Source organism: Epinephelus moara, chromosome 15 (genome assembly GCF_006386435.1).
Source record: "Epinephelus moara isolate mb chromosome 15, YSFRI_EMoa_1.0, whole genome shotgun sequence".
Lineage (NCBI taxonomy): Eukaryota > Metazoa > Chordata > Actinopteri > Perciformes > Serranidae > Epinephelus > Epinephelus moara.
The window spans coordinates 14,583,701-14,602,649 of NC_065520.1; the positions used below are offsets into that span (position 1 = coordinate 14,583,701).

At 43.6% G+C, this 18,949-nt stretch overlaps 2 protein-coding genes across 2 annotated transcripts; both read right to left on the reverse strand.

The window, feature by feature from the left end:
• Positions 1-61: 61 nt before the first annotated feature.
• On the reverse strand, positions 62-6,938 carry cdadc1 (cytidine and dCMP deaminase domain containing 1). The gene is made up of 11 exons (XM_050063587.1): positions 6,687-6,938; positions 5,825-5,925; positions 5,572-5,749; positions 4,459-4,762; positions 4,176-4,382; positions 3,964-4,094; positions 3,607-3,656; positions 2,376-2,545; positions 2,098-2,287; positions 1,962-2,010; positions 62-1,879 (listed from the first exon to the last, which is right to left on the reverse strand). The coding sequence occupies exons 1-11, from the start codon at positions 6,784-6,786 to the stop codon at positions 1,779-1,781; spliced, it is 1,581 nt and encodes a 526-aa protein (XP_049919544.1). The 5' UTR covers positions 6,787-6,938; the 3' UTR covers positions 62-1,778.
• A 648-nt stretch (positions 6,939-7,586) lies between these two features.
• On the reverse strand, positions 7,587-17,958 carry rcbtb1 (regulator of chromosome condensation (RCC1) and BTB (POZ) domain containing protein 1). Its single transcript, XM_050063631.1, has 13 exons — positions 17,845-17,958; positions 15,397-15,697; positions 14,968-15,118; positions 14,004-14,170; positions 13,474-13,632; positions 11,983-12,090; positions 11,760-11,902; positions 11,415-11,478; positions 9,851-9,977; positions 9,640-9,766; positions 9,399-9,550; positions 9,173-9,303; positions 7,587-9,062 (listed from the first exon to the last, which is right to left on the reverse strand). The coding sequence occupies exons 2-13, from the start codon at positions 15,520-15,522 to the stop codon at positions 8,922-8,924; spliced, it is 1,596 nt and encodes a 531-aa protein (XP_049919588.1). The 5' UTR covers positions 15,523-15,697; positions 17,845-17,958; the 3' UTR covers positions 7,587-8,921.
• Between the last annotated feature and the right edge of the window lie 991 nt (positions 17,959-18,949).

Here is an 18,949-nt window from a genome sequence, read left to right on the forward strand (position 1 = left end):
GTTTTTAATGGCTTTTTTAGGATTTATTTAGTATTTTGGCTGTGACTGTACTAAAAGAAATTGCACTTTAAGACCTAAGAGAGATTCTTAATGCAATATTTCACAAATGCATGGGGTGTCCGACAACTTTTTTCCACCACTGTATATGCTGATCTTATGCAAACAGATCATGGATTAATAAATGAAAATAATGACACCAGTGTAAAGCTCATTAATCAAGTTCCTTTTCTGGAAGCTGCATTATTTATTCATATCTGTGTGATTTAATTTGTAATATAACAATAATATAATCTTCAGTAAAATATCTTCACAGCAACGGCCTTTAAATTAAAAAGACATAATGACACATGATTGTAAACCTTCAAGTCACCGTGCTGTAGAACAGCACCTCCACCCATGAGTTATCCAGGTTTATATCCTACCATTACACCACTTCAAATAAATAGATGGGGGGTGGGGGGGTAATCTTTATTCCCGCCCTGGATCCTTTCATCTAACATCCACGTGTGTTACATCCATTCATCCCATTCTTCCATCCATGTCTGTCCATCCATTCATCCGCCCATTAGTTCAGTTCAATTTTATTTATTAAGCCCAATATCACAAATCACAGTTTGCCTCAGAGACTTTACAGCATACGACATCCCTCTGTCCATCCATCTGTGCATCATCCATTCATCCTTACATCTGTCCATCCTTACATCCATCTGTGCATCAGTCATTCATCCATCCATCCATCCTTAGATCTATCTGTCCATTCATCATTCATCTGTCTATCCCTACATTCATCCATCTATCCGTCCATCCATCATTCATACATCCATCCTTACATCTATCCATCCATCCATCATTCATCCATCCATCCTTACATCTATCTGTCCATCCATCATTCATCCCTCCATCCTTACATCTATCCATCCATCCATCATTCATCCCTCCATCCTTACATCCATCCATCATTCATCCCTCCATCCTTACATCTATCTGTCCATCCATCATTCATCCATCCATCTATCTGTCCATCCATCATTCATCCATCCATCTATCTGTCCATCCATCATTCATCCCTCCATCCTTACATCTGTCCATCCATCATTCATCCCTCCATCCTTACATCTATCCGTCCATCCATCATTCATCCCTCCATCCTTACATCTATCCATCCATCCATCCTTACATCCATCTATCCATCCATCCATCATTCATCCCTCCATCCTTACATCTATCTGTCCATCATTCATCCGTCCTCCCTCCATCCATCCATCCATCCCTTCTTAGTGGTTTCCCTTTGAGGTCAGCATGTTGTATGGTTTCCAGCTTGGTCTCGTCTCTCCAACCTGCTGCTCAAACCCACTCCTTCATGTCGACCAATCACCCACCACCAACACGTCCTAATTAAAGCAGCCTCTGGTCGATTCAACGCAGCTCTGCAGTGTCTCCAAGTGAAACCTGTCGCAGTCGACTGTTGTTCAGCACTCAGAATGGTGTAAACCACAAACATGCAGCATCAGATTGAACAGTCAGAGGGGACACAGGAAGGAAGCTAATGTCTATGTCCTGACTATATAACATCAGGTTCACAAAACCAATCCAAGGTTTTCAGGAAGGAACAAATAAATAATCTAAAACTGTGTGCAGCACAGATTTGATCTTCAGATTTCTCCCAGTTGTGGCTGAGTTGATGCAGCCGTAAAATATCAAATCTGTGGCGTGAAAGCTGTTTCAGTAGTTTTTGGTTTGTCCATTTACGTGTAGGTCCATCAGTCCGCAGCTGATGTTCAGCTGACTGTAGGCGAGTCGTGGGATCTGTTGGTGCACAGCTTCTTAGTGCTGTGGCTCTCCTGCTCAGCCTGCCTGCTGTGCTTCCCCACACAACCGTCTGAAACAGAAGACACGGCTGTTACAACACCAGACGATAAAGACACATCTCAAGATGTTTAGGGTAACAGGGTGGAGCTTACTGGCTCGGTGAGGAGAGGATGCTGAGCAACCTGAAGGACTCCTCTGCCACTGTGAAGACAGAAACATGTCACACTCTCCTCTCATCTACTTTCCTCAACTCAAGAAATCAACCAGCTCCTCCCTCTGTGTACTCACGATGAACTTGCTGATGTTCTTCAGGCTGCTGAACCTCAGGTAGGAGATGTCTCCCTTGTCCTTGTCCCTGTCCTGGTCTGTGGTGTAGATGTGTGTGATGCCGGCTCCTCTGATCAGAGGGATGCACTCGTCACATGGACATTTAGTGACAAACAGCATGGTGGGCTCATCCGGTTTGATGTGTCGAGTCCTGAAAGCATCAGGAGAAGGAAACATCTCAGTGTGGGGAGTGTGTAAAGATCATGATTTGTCTTCCTCTGCTGGGTAAATGTCCTGACCTGAAGGTGAGGGCGTTCTGCTCTGCGTGAATGATGTATCTGTATTTGCGTCTCTGTCTGTCCTCCTGTTTGTTGTCCATCTGTGGATATTCTGCGTACTGGGAGCCTGCTGGGTAGGCATTGTACCCGCAACCCACCAGGTACAGACACCCGGTTCCATCACTGCCAGCCTGGGACAACAGAGCAGGTCAGATTTCATTAATAACATGAATAATAATGCACACAGTATGAAAACCGTTCTAGCATTCATGTGGACGCCCCTTTCCGCACTCCACCTATCCAAACGTTGATGTAGACCAAGTACCCCTGCTCACCGCAACAGTACCCCCCATGGAAGTAGCCCCCTAGCAAGGCAGTGCACCATGCCGCACAACAAAAACTGCTCAGGAATGGTCCAAGGAACATGACAAAGAGCTCAAGGCATTGACGTAGCTTTCAAATTCCCAGATCCCAATCTGATCGATCTGTTCGACGAACTGGTACCCCAGAGGTCCTTTGTCCTGGCCTCGACAGGTCAGAGCCAAGTCCAATCTACAGTGGGGCCTCTGAACTGTTGGGGCATGGAGACAGGACCTCTGGGGGTGTCCTGTGGTGTCTGGCACCAAGGCGTTGTCGACGGATCCTTTGAGTCCTGGGGGTTGCGAGGTAAGGTATCGGCATGCCCAATGGATGTTTGTTCAGACTGGGATCTGGGGACATTTGAGGCCACCTCCAATCGGAAGATCGGTGGTCTGTTCCCCGGCTCCTCCAGTCTGCATGTCGAAGGAGTGTGGGATCATGGGAGTCGTTGTCTTCATTGTTAAATAATCACCAATACTGACGAAAATCAATCCGATGCGATTCAGATATCATGTTCATGTATTCACATTTTATTCCTGTTAAGTTATTCACATTATTTAATTTCATCCTAATGAAGTAGTCGTGAGGAACATGAGCTGGTGTGTTTCCCCGGAGGTTAGTCGAGGTAAAGGGGGTATGATGTCACAGACAAACAGGTGACTAAATGAAACACACCTTTACCTTAAATGACATGACAATGAATTCCAGAATATACCTTTAATATTACCGATTATTTCTGCATTATATTTCTGCGTGCCAGTGTCAGAGCTCTGGTATTTTGCATGCTGACTCCCTGGCACACCTTACGAGAGAGTCGAATCCCGAGCAACACAGCTGACAGACAAATTGCAATTTAGCACCAAAGCGAAGGCAGGAAGAAAGGTGAGCTCACCGAAGGTCCTTTGGCCCAGATGACAGCACCCACACCCACTTTGGGGTCCTCTGGAATGATAATGACAGGTTTGTTAGAAGCTGGAGCCAGACTAGTCTGTTTGTGACCTTCAAACCTGTCATTCAGGAACGGCATGAAACGCACACACAGACATCTACTGTTGACTGTAGTTTCTTGTAGTCTTTCCTTTGATCATAGTGTTGGATATTTAAGTATCAGTTTCCCAGATTTTTAGCTGAATGTTTGCATTTTTAAACCTCTTGTTGTTCAGTCGAGCCTCAAACAGGGTATGAGCACTGGTATGCCGAACCCCCCTCGAATAAATTACTCTGTGACAAACAGAAAAACCAATCAGACCTGTTCTATAAGCCAGCAGCCTGGCCTGGATGATGCAATGGCGAGCCACTTCTTGGGATAGTCCCTCGTGACGTGGAGGCAGTGAGGACTTGGTGGTGGCTGGTGATGGCTCAGGGGTCGAATGCTGCTCCCTGGGTCACAGGCACAACTCCGTCAAAAACAAGTCACAGCAGTGGGACGCAAACACATGAAGGACTGTGGGTGTTTCTCACCTGTAGAAGCCGTAGTGTTGCTGCGGCACGCCGGCGGCCACCGCAGCCAGAACCTCCACCAGCTCCCTCATGTTGTTCCTCAGGTTGGAGAAGTACGGCTCCACGCAGAAGTTCTCCAGACCCATGTGGGTCAAAATCTCTCTGTGCAGCTGGGACGTCCTGACTAGGAGGTGTCTGGAGAAATCCTTCAGGTGTCTCACTCGCTCTCTGGGAGAAAGGATTCTTCTTTTTACAAATGAACTATATGCAAATACAGGTGAACAGTGTAAGTAGACTAAGGTACCTGTTGAAGAGCTCCTCTTTGTTCAGCCCTGGTTCATCATCTGTCACCCTCTCCATAAAATCACACTCTCTGGATGTCTCGTCAACAAACTGCGCCAGGCCGGGAGCCAGCGGCTGCAGCAGCACGCAGATGTGGGGACGGCTGTTGGATTTCAGCTTCTCTGTAGCCACGGCGTCCAGCGCCGCGTCCTCCGTGATGCCGTCCGGTGGACTGTGGGAGTGGGAGTTTGAATGGTTTGCAGAGGCGGACCTCAGCATGCTGACCTCAGGGTCTCCGGGCCAGAAGGAGATCTGACTGACTCCAGCTGGAGAGGAGTGAACAGCAGCATCAGTATCTGTTTCTACTTACTGTTAACTTTGCCCAGAGGAGGTGGAGACGGACGTGAGATCAGGAGTTCCAAAGGTCAGCTCAGGGCTGGTGTGTGATAGGTCAGTTTGACTGTGACGTACAGGTATTTACAACAGTGTGACAGTAGCTGGACAACTGTCAGCTATCGCTTAAACACCCACTATAAAAGTTAGGGTGAAAGAGAAAGAAGAAAAAGTGGGATTCACAGATCTTGAAGGATATGTCCACATAAGTACCAGAAACAAACCCTTAAAGTTTCATTCAAAACAACCACTAGGGGGTGCTGTAAAAGCAAAAAATGGGCTTGGCATACCATCCACCCGACTATCCAGTTATTACAAAAATAAAAGGACATGTTTTAAGACAATGTTGAGACACGTGTGGTTTTTCTTTCAATAGGGGGCGCCACCAGCTCCAAAAATATAAGTCAACAACATTGTCAAAACATCGCCAAACTCTGGGACTATATTTATTTAAGCTGTTGAAACATGTCCCAAAATGTTTCACAACTGACAAACACTGGGTGAAGGCATTGCCACAGAAGGGCGAGGCCCGGCTCAGACTGGTCATACATAATTGGAGCGTCTGTTGGATCTTTATAAACCTGTCCGTTACCTTTAATGCAGGTATTAGAGACTGTCAAAGGTCTTGATCGCTCACTGCTGTAAGCTTTTAACGATCCGTGTGGGCTTGAACCCAAAGAAACGTCTATAGCTTCCTTGCTTACACCCTGGAAATATGCTTGCTCACTCCCTCTCTCCTCACCGTTGATGATCATCTTCAGGCAGGTGGCGCAGGGTCTCCTGGAGAAGTACAGCTGACAGTCGGCCAGGCCGGCGCCATGCTGGATGATGGCTGCCTGTCCTGCGTGGAGCTCAGGTCCTGAACAGTGGAGTCCCACCACCTTACTGTCCCGCACCACCACCAGACCCATCCCGCGGATCTGGAACAGGGCAGATTGTGTTACCTGACAGCTCACTGTAATAGATGTGTAGTAGATTAACTAAATTTCACCAACCTCATTGTGGCCATCGTCTTCAGGTTGCTCCTGTGGGAACAGCTCCATCCACAAGCTCAACAATGTAAACAGGTTTACCTTTGATAGCCTGGGGCCATGACCTGTGGGAGTGACACAAAATAAGATCATCTCGTCAACGCCAAAGTGCCTCGTTCGTGCAAAGGCGCAATTACTCTGGCTGATGTGAGAATGTCATGTATGTGCGGGGGAGCACAGGGCCAAGGGCTGATTCCACATCTTAAAGCTGCAGCGAAATGAAGTCAAGTGATCTTCAGAACGCACGTTCTGTGTCCTGTGTGTCATTTAAGCAGTGCTTTTTGTGTATGTATGTATTAAAATAGAGCTTCACTCCAGTTCTGGCGTCTTATTGTATTTTAACTCTCTAGTTCTTTAATGAGTTGCTTTTAAATGTCCTTGTCTTGATGCTTTTGGTGTTTAATGCACTTGAATTGCTTTGTTGCTGCAATGTGCTGTGTAAATAACCTGGCCTGGCCTTGGTTTCCCTGGGGGAGGGTCCCCCCTCAGGACGCCCCTACATAGATCTGGACTCATCCAAACGCCCCTGAGTGTCACCATAACAATATATAAAGTGTGCTTCCTCATTTTCCCATAGTTTTAAACACTGTTATAAAGTTATAAACACTAGACCCACTCAGCTGGACTGGACTGGCACCCACAGAGCTACCTATGTGGCACTCTGTTTACATGTTTACTGAGATAAACATGACATAAATATTATTAGACAATAGGCAGCTGTACAATTAGACGCTTCCAATCACTCCTCTCTAATCAATAATCAGCTGTTTGATGTCATGAAGCAACACAACCCCCTGTAAGCCCCACCATCACAACATGAACTCACCTTGGAGCCTGCTGTCAGTCTGGGTGCTGCTGTCTCTCGTGTGTCGACCTGGCATGGACTGGCCTGGATCGGCTCGGCTCCTTATCTCGCTTTCTTCCATTCAATCCGCCAGCTAACGTTCGCGAGACAATATATCCTCCCAGCTTATAGTGTGACAAGAGCAAGTAGCAAGAGGAGAAGAATTGAACCGGTATTAATATTGACCTGGTTAACACTGTCAGGCGACACAAGCTAGCGCTATTTCCGGTCGCTGCTTTCAAAATAAAAGCCTTGACAGCGAACCAAATAAGGTACTGCAACAGAAATACATAAAAGCTGCACTTGGAGAAGAATATGTGAGCGTACTAAAAGAATATACACGCGAAGCTTCCTCTAAAAATACCTCTTCTTATCATTTGTCAATGACGACATATAAATTTCAAGCTACGACAAAGCTAACGTTAGCTAGTAGGAGTTACCGACGAAGTCAAAACTCGCAGACTTCGACAAAAACGTTACACTGGCTGAGTTACACGTATTTAAAGCTACATTTAATATGTTGAATTTATTCTCTACATTTTTTAAAGGAAGCTTGGTATTATATTTGTCCCTATCGCGGCTCGTGATAGGTTGCTTGACGAAGTTCCGGGTTACTTCCGCATTAACCTCTGACGTAAGCAGTAAGCAGTGGAACGAATTCAATACACTTATTCCACAAGATGGCAGCACACTATGAGTTATAACAGAGTGAAACACCAAATTAAATACAGAAATATTAATTTAAATAAAAGAATAAGTAATAAGACATGATTTTAACAACAAAATCTGAAGTCTAAGAATATATATACAATAATTATAAACCAAAATGGGTCTACTTTAGTGCAAAATATGCAGAATATATAGAAACAAAGCAGATTTTTTGAGTTATTTATTTCTTCATATGTAATGTAACATGTAATTCCATAACTAAATATTTAAATAGAAACGTCAGTAATGTAACAGCAGGAAACCAGCCATACAAATCCTGCTTTAATGTGCTGGGAGCTGAATTCAAACCAAATTACCAGCAGTTTTATGACGTTATCCTTTGCAAATCGAAGCTTAACAATAAAAATATACTTTTATCTTAATACAGTAAGCAAGACTTGTACTTTCCATATAAAACAAGCTTTAACAGACACAGAAATTGTTTTCTAACCTGAATGAAACTGAGATTCTATGACAGTCCAAACCAAATTGCGACGGTTCTTTCAAGCATCTGAGCACATCGAGAAATAGAAACCTAACACACTGGTCATTAACACTCTTATCTCTCCATAACACCCAGAGATGCAAACAAAAGTAAAACTAGGACCTGCGGGCAGGTTTTGGTCATTGTAAGCCAAAGCTAATGCAATAAAAAGAGATGATATTGCTTGAGCTTGCAGGGTCTTGTGCGTTTTCACTGTAGCTCCAGAAAACACCTCACTGAGCCTTCTGTGTTGTTAGTTCCCAGTGTGATATGTAATATAAGACTATAATCTTGAAACATACCACCTGCCTTAGATACGTTTCACAACTTTAACACTTGCAGAGGAAAGAAACAAAAGCTGCAAGTGATGTAACAGAACAGTGATGTTGCAGAAGCAACTGTAGTTTCGTAAAAGTGCCATAGCATGACAATTTAAGTCGGGCAGACTGAACATAGAAAAGGAAACCGACTTGAGTACAAAAAGGAAATTATAATACATACCACAACAGTTTTGAACCTTCCAAATTGTACAGAATACCAGCTAAGAGAACAACGAGGGTTCAACACATCCAAGAGCTTCTAATGCCTGAACACAGAGCCTGCAAACTGAAAACACAGACACAGACTCCACTCTCTGGGCTAGTTTCCGATTCCCTCCAGGTTTGTGTTCTCCCATATGAACTTTTCCAGGTAAAGGAAGTCATGTCAGAAACAAAAATTCAAGTATACATACAGCATGTAAATAATACAATGCAGTAAGACAGGAAAAGGCGTCATATGTTTGAGAGACTTCCACAGGACTTGACCAAAGTGCAGACGTCAGATCCGTCCAATAACACTGCTGATATTCCGCTCCATCTTGTGGACGATGCTGCTCAGTATGTATGCAAGTCAACATAAAGCTTTCTCTAAGGAATGTGATCCAACCTGACGTTATTTGCAGCAGCGACACACCCGGCCGCCGCACTCGGAGCGCAACCACATCCATTTGGTCAGAGTTTAGAATTTGCGAGAACGTTTGCGAGTCAGTTCTTGAAGGCTCCGCAGCGGCTCGCTCGGCTGATAAACTCCTTGAGCATCGCGCCGTCCACCTGCCAGAAGGCTCCGGTCTGAGTCACCTGAGTCAGATGGTTTACACAAAACCGAAAACAGAACAACTCCAGGTCCTACAAGAAGACGAATAATGTAAGATTAGAACACACAACATGTAATGTACGGTAACAGAACAAAACTCCCCTAATCAACCCTTCATTTACAGTTGTATCATCATATATACCTCTGCGTCATAACGTATGGCGGCAGACAGCAGGGTGAAGGCGTTTTCCACGGTGATCCCTCTCTTGATGATCTGCTGACACAAACGTTTCAGGCGGTTTTCACAGTAAGAGGTGGCCAAGTCCAACAGGCCTGCAGCCGACACACAAACACACACATGTGAACGGACGAATGGATCCAGTTACACACCAGACATCATAGCATTCGACAACTGTATGTGTGCTAACCGATGGCGTCCTCAGGCGGCAGGTCGACAGTGTCTGTGTAGAGAAACTGCAGGAAGGACCTGTAGACAGGGTAGGAGAACTGGCCGATCTCGATCACCTCCTGCTGGTCCTCCGTCCACTGGGAGCGGAACATGGAACGGAAATGCTCACACCTACTTAAAACAAAAGACATGCTGTCAATAATTTAGCATGATTACATTTTAGTTTCATCTGTGCTTTATATGCACACGGACACACGCACCTGATCTTCAGCACAGCTTTGTGAACGTGAATGCACTTGCCGTCGACACTGAACTTGAGGTCAGCTGTTTCCGGACTGTCAAACTCTTTCCTCAGAGCCTCCGCAACAGTCAGGAAGTCATCATGCTCTGGAGGAAAGCAGAAAGCAACAATCAAGCATCATCCCCCCTCATTCACATTGTGACTTAAAAACATATTTATAAGAATCTCACCCATCGACATGAGCCTCCACATGACAGAGGGCGTGGCGAAGCAGGCAAAGACGTCGTCAGTGTTGGTGAAGTGTGTGAGGTGCGGCATGACGATGGACTGACCCCGACACTGACCCCACATGTACACCTGGAGGATAAAATCATAAAATCTTCAACTGTCACTATATTCTGAAAGAAGTACATAAAAGATAGTCCGGGGAAAAAATCATGTCCCTCATCCACTTCCTGGTTCTAATGGCGTTTGGAAGAATCCACTGCGGTGCACTGAAAACAACCAATCAGAGTCAAGGAGTCTGTAACGCAGGCACCAAATATTTTCCCTACTGTACCTGAGATATGACGTTGAATAATGGCCAGAAAAGTGCTTTATGCAGAACATTATGTCATGTTGACCTTTGGGATATAAAATGTCATCACTTCATTTTTTTTATCCAATTAGACATGTGTGAAGTTTTGTTATAATTAGTGCACGAATCCTTGAGTTATGGCCAAAAATAAAACATTTTGTGAGGTCACACTGACCTTGACTTTAGACCACAAAATTCGAAGCAGATAATTCTTCAGTCTAAGTGGACGTTTGTGTCAAATTTAAAGAAACTCCCTTAAGGTTTACTTGAGATATTGTGTTCACGAGAATGAGACAGATGCAAGGTCACAGTAACCTTTGACCTATAACGATCGAAATCCAAGTAGTCAATTGTTGAGTACAAGTGAACATTTTTACTGAATTTGATGAAATTCCCTCAAGGTGTTCCTGAGATATAACGTTCACAAGATTGAGGCAGATGCAAGATCACAGTGACTTTGACTTTTGAGTTATAATAAACAAACCCTAATTAGTTCATACTGGAGTCCAAGTGAATGTTTGTGCCAAATTTGATGAAATTCCTTCAAGGTGTTCCTGAGATATAACGTTCACAAGATTGAGGCAGATGCAAGATCACAGTGACTTTGACTTTTGAGTTATAATAAACAAATCCTAATTAGTTAATACTGGAGTCCAAGTGAATGTTTGTGCCAAATTTGAAGAAATTCCCTCACGGCGTTCTTGAGATATGCCATTCATAAAAATGAGACAGACAAGGTCACAGTGACCTTTGACCTATGAATACCAAAATCTAATCAGTTCATCCTCTAATCCGAGTCGACCTTTGTGCCAAATTTGAAGAAATTCCCTCAAAGCGTTTTTGAGATATCACGTTCACACGAATGAGACTGACAGGGCCACAATGACACGACCTTTGACCTATGACTACTGAGTCCAAGTGGACGTTTGTGCCAAATTTAAGACAATCTCATGAGGCGTTCTTGACACATCATGGTTTTGTGGTTAGGGTATGTATTGGATAGACGAACAGACGACTGGCTGTGGTCAGGTCAGGATGAGCTCTCATTTTAATCAGGAATGGATGACAGGGACTGGATTAAAATCACAGGTCATAATCAGAAAACCAATTCATCATTGAAATCCTCAGACAAACTCTTGACGGCAGAAAATACACTTGTGTATGAATAAAATACTCATAGAGCCATTGTAGACAAGATTCATAGCATGTATACATACCTGCCCACTTTGGGTCTTGGCTGCTGAGGTGTGTGTTGAATGACATGCTGCAACCTCTACAATCCTGTTAAAGAGGAGACGTGTTTACTAACTGGCATATTTTCATTTCCAACTATGTATAAAGCTCATAATATTGTGGACATGACACTGTGTCAGGGAAGGACAGGGTGTGGTCGTTGTTTATGAAGAGGAACATTTATATGAGGAGTTTCTTTAGCCCACTGACAACTACTTAAGACCACAGAGGCACAGAGGGAGGAAATGAGGACAGGAAACAGGAAGTTGGAGCCTGAACAGGATGGGAAGAATCTGCCTGTGCATTCTCCGCCCCTCCCTCTCCCCTACCTCTCTTTGTCAGCCATGATTTGTACAGGGCTGAGGTGGTTGCTCTTGTTGCCGGTCCCCAGCTGACCGTAGGTGTTTGCTCCCCAGGCGTACAGCAGCCCTTCATCTGTCAGAGCCAGGCAGTGGCTGTAGCCCGCCACAATCTGGAAAACAATTGAGTCATGAGTGAGTCATGCACACAGACAAGTATTAAGACAGACCTTGGGAAAGGTTGTTGTCTTACCTGCTGCATACAGAGTCCTTGGAGAGCAGCGAGGCGGCAAGGCGTCAGCTGGTTTCCATTGTTTCCAATACCCAGCTGCCCATTACCGTTGTAGCCCCAGCCATAAACCTGGACAAACATAACGAACATTACTGTACGGAGTTCGGGTTTATCAGTGGGGTTTCATGTAGTTTGATTTGCAGTAGAATCCTTTTGAAATGTACATATTTTTTTTTACTTCACTGACCTTGACCTGTGACCACAAAATTCTAATCAGTTAATTATTCAGTCTAGGTGGACGTTTGTGTCAAATTGAAAGAAATTTCCTTCAAGTGTTTTTGAGATATTGCGTTCACGAGAATGAGACAGATGCAAGGTCACAGTGACCTTTGACCTATGACCATCGAAATCCAATCAGTTAACTGTTGAGTTCAAGTGAACATTTGTGCCAAATTGGAAGAAATTCCCTCACGTTGTTACTGAGATATTATGTTAACGAGGATGAGATAAATGCAAGGTAACAATGATGTAGAGCTTTGACTATTGAAATTCAATCACTTAATTGATGAGTCCAAGTGAACATTTGTGCCAAATTTGAAGAAATTCCCTCACTGCGTTATTGAGATATTGCACCCATACAAATGAGACAGACAAGGTCACAGTGAGCTTGACCTTTAACCTATGAATACCAAAATCTAATCAATTCATCCTCAAGTTCGAGATGACCTTTGTGCCAAACTTGAAAAAAATTCCCATTCATGAGATTGAGGCAGATGCAAGCTAAGAGTGTCCTTGACCTTTGAGCTATGACCACCAAAACCTAATCAATTCATACTGGAGTCCAAGTGAGTGTTTGTGCCAAATTCCCTCATGGCGTTCTTGAGATGTCCGGTTCACAAGAATATGATAAATGCAAGGCAACACTGGCCTTGCGCTTTGACTATTGTAATCCAATCACTTAATTGTTGAGTCCAAGTGAACATTTGTGCCAAATTTGAAGAAATTCCCTTGCGACGTTATTGAGATATTGCATTCATAAAAATGAGACCGACAAGGTCACAGTGAGATTGACTTTTAACCTATGAATACCAAAATCAAATCAGTTCATCCTCAAGTCTGAGACGACCTTTGTGCCATGACCACCAAAACTGTAATCAGTTCATACAAGAGTCCAAGTGAGTGTTTGTGCCAAATTTTAAGAAATTCCCTCAAGGTATTCTTGAGATATCCGGTTCACAAGAATGAGAAAGACAAGGTCACAGTGACCTTGCCCTTTGAGCTAAGACCACCAAAATCGTTTTTTATTTTTGAGTCCAAATGGACGTTTGTGCCAAAGTTGAAGAAATTCCCTCAAGGGACAGACTGAGGAATGGATGGATGGACGGATGGACAGACAACCCGATAAAATAATGCCTCCAGCCTCGACTGTCGCCGGTGCCGAGGCATAACAAGCAGACAAACAAAAATCTTTTTTTTTTTTTTTTTTTTTTTTTAATGTTACGTCATCATCACCTCTCCATTTTCGATCAGAGCCATGGAGGAGGTCTGTCCACAGGCGATGCCAATGGCGGTTTTCCCCTGCAGGCACCCAGTGACTTTCCTGGGGTAGGGCTGGTTGGCTGTGGAGCCTGAGCCAATCTGGCCACAGTTATTATAACCCCATGCATAGACCTGCAGGAGCAGAGCGGCAGGTCAGTACTTCTTGTAACAACTTCACATTTACATTTAGAGAACACTGTGAAATCTCCTTCTGTGCAGCCTTTCAATCTTGACATACACACACACACACACACACACACACACACACACCTAACCTAATTAGGTTTAAGGCCTTGGGGTTAAAAATAAGCTGCTTAGTGTGACACCTGCAGAGCTAGAGGTGGCTACGTCAAGGTTTTTTAAGTGACCCACCTATGACTAAATATGAAATACACACACTCGTACATGTAAGTATGCTGTTTCTGCTTTATGGTAAAAATTATGTCTTTTTTTTGTATTTTTCTCGAATTAAATGATGTGGCCAACTATGCTGTATCAGCTACCTCTCCATCCTGAGTGAGGGCCATGGAGTGGTGCGATCCACACGCCACCTCTTTCACTTTCTTGTTCTGTGGGCTGGAGGTGACCAGCAGCGGGGACAGTCCCTGGTTGGTGGTCCCATTCCCCAGCTGACTGTAGCCATTGTGCCCCCAAGCAAACAGCTGGCCATCTGCAATAAATAAACATGACAACCGCAGAAAAAGTCGGTGGCTTGTGAATACAGATTTTGAGGTAAGGTAATCCTTTATTCGTCCCACAGGGAAGATTGAATGTGTGAATTTCATTACAAAAGTCCGAATGTACCTTAAATTATAAAAGGAACATAAACACAAACCGACAAAAAACATCAAGCATATGCCACAATGCTTTATAAAGGATGTAAAGTTAATTTCTGCTTCTGTTTTCTGGGGGGCAATAAAAGAAGAATTTCAGCTTTATTCATGTTCAGCTGTCGGAAGTTCTTTATCTTTCAATAATCAATGTCTGTAACGCATTTTATCAAGTTGTTATCAGGCTGAGGTCGATGGGAGAAAGAAAGATATAACACTGTGTGTCATCTGCGTATGAATGAGAGGATATGGTATGATTTTGGACAGTATTACTAAGTGGGAACATGCATGGATTAAAAAGTAGTGGGCCACGGATTGACCCCTGTGGGACTCCTGAGAGAATTAAGCGATAGTAAGTTGGTGGAATTGTGACTGGAACATACTGAGCACATGAACAGACAGTGGAGATGCTTATGCAGCAGCAAACACAAGTAATATGTATTTATTTTAACTGACAGTTAAAAATAATAGGAGTCATGGCAACAGGTCACATGATGACAGAACCTCACGACACTTATTATAATAAGATAACTTTGTTATGTGAGATATAGGAGCATTTAAGCTCAACAAGGCTAAAGGTGAAAGAGGATACATGGCATGAGCAGATGAATTACAGACTATACAAACAAGTACCTACCCTCTGTAGCCAATAGGATGTGAGGCCCACTGCCATAGCTCAGGCTCACTACCTTCTTCCCACGCAGGAAGTCCAGTTTCTTTGGCACAATGGTGCTCAGACTGTCTCCTGTACCGAGGCAGCTACTGCTGTTTAACCCGAATCCAAATACCTGGGAAATAAGAACACACGCACACAGTTCACAGCAACTGTACAACAAATAAAACTGCTGCGCAGAAATGTGATGCTAACCAAATATGCAGGTGTGTACAACAATGGAGTGTGACAAAAGACTTATGGTGTTAGAGTGGTCTACTGACTGCGTTATGCTGACATTCCAGTCAGGAAGGGAGGTGGACTTTCCAAGGTATTTCCTTTAAAAGCTTTAAATGTAGATAATAAAGACTTCCCACAGTGGCAGGATACACTGGTGCCTCACACACTCCTCACCTCATTTGCGTGTGTGATGTAGATGGCTTCATTAGCAGAGGTCCCAAAGACACAGGCCTGTCGGATCGTGGCCAGCTCCTCCGTGCTCAGCAGAGAGAAGAGCGGCCACTTACTGACGTCCATCATGGCTCCCACAAAACTCAGCCGTCCTTGTCGCGGAGGAGCGGTTAGGGCTGATGGGGGAGAAGAGGGAGGAAGGGGAGGAGGGTGACGAGGTGAAGGGAGGGCGTGAGGAGGAGAAGGAGGTGGAGGTGATGCTGGAGGAGGTGGGGAGCAGGGACCAGAACCATCCCTGCCGACACTTCAGAAGGAACAAGACAAGAAGTGTGAATACATGGAACAAGGCGGAGAAAGCCACATTACAAAAAAACCTTCTAACAGAATTACATGCGAAATGAAGTCGCTGGTTCTGAAGCCATGTGTGAGAATCATAAGCTGAAAAATGACCTCTTCAGCTTTGAGAGATTTGGAGAATCCCTGGTTGAACTAGCTCTAGCTCATGGAAATGAAGGACGGCATGCAGCCAAAGCAGCACATGGGATTAGGGGTGGAAGAATCGATACAGCAGCATAATATAGCGATATTTTGTGTGGCAATATCGTATCGTCACACAGTGCCAAGTATAAATTTACTAATTTATTGTTCATTATTTTTTGTAAAATGTACACTTGTTCTGAATTTGATGCTGCAACACGTTCCAAAAAAGTTGGGCCAGGGGCAACAAAACGCTGGGGAAGTTGTTGAATGCTCAAAAAACACCTGTTGGAACATCCCACAGATAAACAGGTTTATTGGTAACAAATGATAGTATCATTAATAGGTATGAAAGTCACATCCTCAAAAAGCTCATCTGTTCACAACCAAGGACACTTTTTGAAAAACTGTGCAGGCAAACAGTTTGAGAACAACTATTCTCAATGCACAAATGCAAAGAATTTAGGGATCTGACCATCTGGAAAGTAGTTCTGGACTGAATCCAACACTGAATGGCTGTGACCTTTGACCCCTCAGAGGGCACTGTATTGATTGTATAAAAAGATAGTACAACATGGACTCAGGAACACTTTGGAAAACCAGTGTCAGTAAACACAGTTTGTCGCTTCATCTACAAATGTAAGTGAAGACTCTACCATGCAAAGTGACAATTATATATCAATAACGTCTAGAAATGCTGCAGACTTCTCTGAGTTCGAGCTCATTTGAGATGGACTGACAAAGTGGAAAAGTGTGCCGTGGTCTGATGAGTCCGCATTTCAAATTGTGTTCAAAAATCATGGACGTTGTGACACGAGAGGATCATCCAGACTGTCACCAGCTTTAGGTACTAGACTGAGTCCAGACCTGAGTTCCACTGAAAATGTGGGGAGCATTATAAAGCACAAAATGCGGTAATGGAGGCGTCGGACTGTTGAGCAACTGAAGCTGTATTATCAGGCATGAATGGGACAGAATTTCACTTTCAAAACTTCAACAGTTAGTGTCCTGAGGTCTTAGAAAAGGTGATGTCACACAGTGGTAAACACGCTCCTGTCCCAGCTGTTTTGGAACCTGTTGCAGACATTAAAATCGGAATAAATGCATATTAATAAAAATAAATAATGTTTATGAGATTGAACGTGAAATATATTATCTTTGGATGCGTTTCACCCTCTGGTGATCCCCACCCCTACAAGGGATCTCTTATAGCAAGGCTTTATGGTTCATATACCTGCCAAGGCCAAACTCCACACAAATATCAGCCAATTTAAATTATTCTTGCTTCCAGGCGAATGTCAAGTATCTTGTTCAGCAGCTGTGACTCATTTATTTGCTTAACCAAACCCAAAGTATAATTCGGGATATATAACATGTCTTCACATGACACTGCAGGTAACATAGGATCATGATTCATAAATCTCCCTATGGCAGACCAGACTGCAGAGCGATGAACACATAGGGAGCTATGGGCTATTTTACAGCTTTGTTGGAATAAAACCTAGCTGTGTTTGGATAAAATACCAAACGCTGGATCTACTGGCGTGGCTCACAGTGATTAACATAAGCAACTGAGTCAGATATTATAAGATGTGCTAGCTTTTAGCAGACAAGCAGGCAAACTTTTAAATTGCTCAGTTATTGAGTGGAGTTCTGCATGGGAGCTAGCCAAAACACATCACAGAGCATTGTCAGCGAGCTAAAGCTACATTATCTTATCCAACGGTTCCCTTTAAGGTTACGTGTGATACAATTTTTTTATTTTAACCATGTATAAAGACACAACAGTAAGCTAACTGGCACTGAAGCAGGAGAAGCTAGTGGCTTAGTTAAGCGCTTTCCTGTGCTCTTCCTACCTAAAACATCGCTCCATGACAACGAGTCGACTGAGAAAAGACAGACAGACACAGATATTTAACAACAGCGTCACTATCTGTGAAGACACATATGTTTACGACATGTAAACTAAGTTACCTGCAGTGAAATTCGTTTCCCCGGTGATGTCAACAGAAGAGCAGCTTCATAAAACTGTGTCGACTATGATTTCTTCTTCGTCTCCTTCATTTCCGGCAGAGTAGACTAATGAATGCGCTCGTTGCTGCCCCCGTCAGGTCACTGGGTGAACAACTGCTCCACATACACATCTCTCCATTAAAGAAAGAAAAATTCACAATGGTCACTGAAATAGCTTGAAACTGACAAACGTAATAATAAATAAAAATTATCCTATGAAAATCAGACATTGCTTTAGAATTGTGGTTCAACAGAATCATTTTAAAAATGAAACTAATGAAACTGGCCTGGACAAAAAATAATGGTGCCCTTGACTTAATATTTTGTTGCACAACCTTTTGAGGCAATCAGTCCAATCAAACAATTTCTGTAACTCTCAATGACAGGGAGCAACGTGTTAAATCAGAACAGGCTCGATCTTAGCCCCCACGTTATTTTCTATATATATAAATGATATTGCTTTTTCTGTTAAGAACTCGTGTATTCACCTTTATGCTGATGATACAGTCCCTCTCCAGATGCAGTACTCACTTCACTTCAGGACAGTTTTTTCAGGGTCCAACAAGCTTTCTCCACCCTAAACCTTCTGCTAAACACCACTAAGACCAAGGTCATGTGGTTTGGTATAAAAGGTTCTGTGCCCCTCTCAGGCCGAGATATCATAACTCTCGATGGGGCTATCCTGGAGCAGGTCACTGAATACAAATACCTGGGTATCTGGCTTGACAGCACTCTGTCCTTCTCACATCATATCAGTAGGCTACAGTCAAAGGTTAAATCCAAAATTGGCTTCTTGTACAGAACGCGCTCCACCTTTACTTTCTTTGCCAGACTTACTCTTGTACAAACGACAATCCTGCCCATGTTTGACTACGGTGATGTTATCTACCGGTCGGCATGCAAAGGTACACTTCAGAAACTTGATGTTCTGTGATCCGTTTTGCTACAAACGCCCCTTTCAAAACACATCACTGCACTCTATATTCCTCTGTCAATTGGCCATCCTTACACACCCGCCGTACTATTCACTGGTTAATATTTATCTACAAAACTCTTCTTGGTCTGT

Excerpts from the sequence above, each read along its gene's own strand:
- cdadc1 (XM_050063587.1), bottom strand. The coding sequence starts at position 6,786 with ATGGAAGAAAGCGAGATAAGGAGCCGAGCCGATCCAGGCCAGTCCATG. Across the intron at positions 4,383-4,458 it reads AAAGAGGAGCTCTTCAACAG|AGAGCGAGTGAGACACCTGA; the intron begins GTACCTTAGTCT and ends CCTTTCTCCCAG. Across the intron at positions 3,657-3,963 it reads GCTGCTGGCTTATAGAACAG|AGGACCCCAAAGTGGGTGTG; the intron begins GTCTGATTGGTT and ends TTATCATTCCAG.
- rcbtb1 (XM_050063631.1), bottom strand. The coding sequence starts at position 15,522 with ATGATGGACGTCAGTAAGTGGCCGCTCTTCTCTCTGCTGAGCACGGAG. Across the intron at positions 15,119-15,396 it reads ACATCACACACGCAAATGAG|GTATTTGGATTCGGGTTAAA; the intron begins GTGAGGAGTGTG and ends CTTATTTCCCAG. Across the intron at positions 13,633-14,003 it reads CCCTCACTCAGGATGGAGAG|GTCTATGCATGGGGTTATAA; the intron begins GTAGCTGATACA and ends CTGCTCCTGCAG.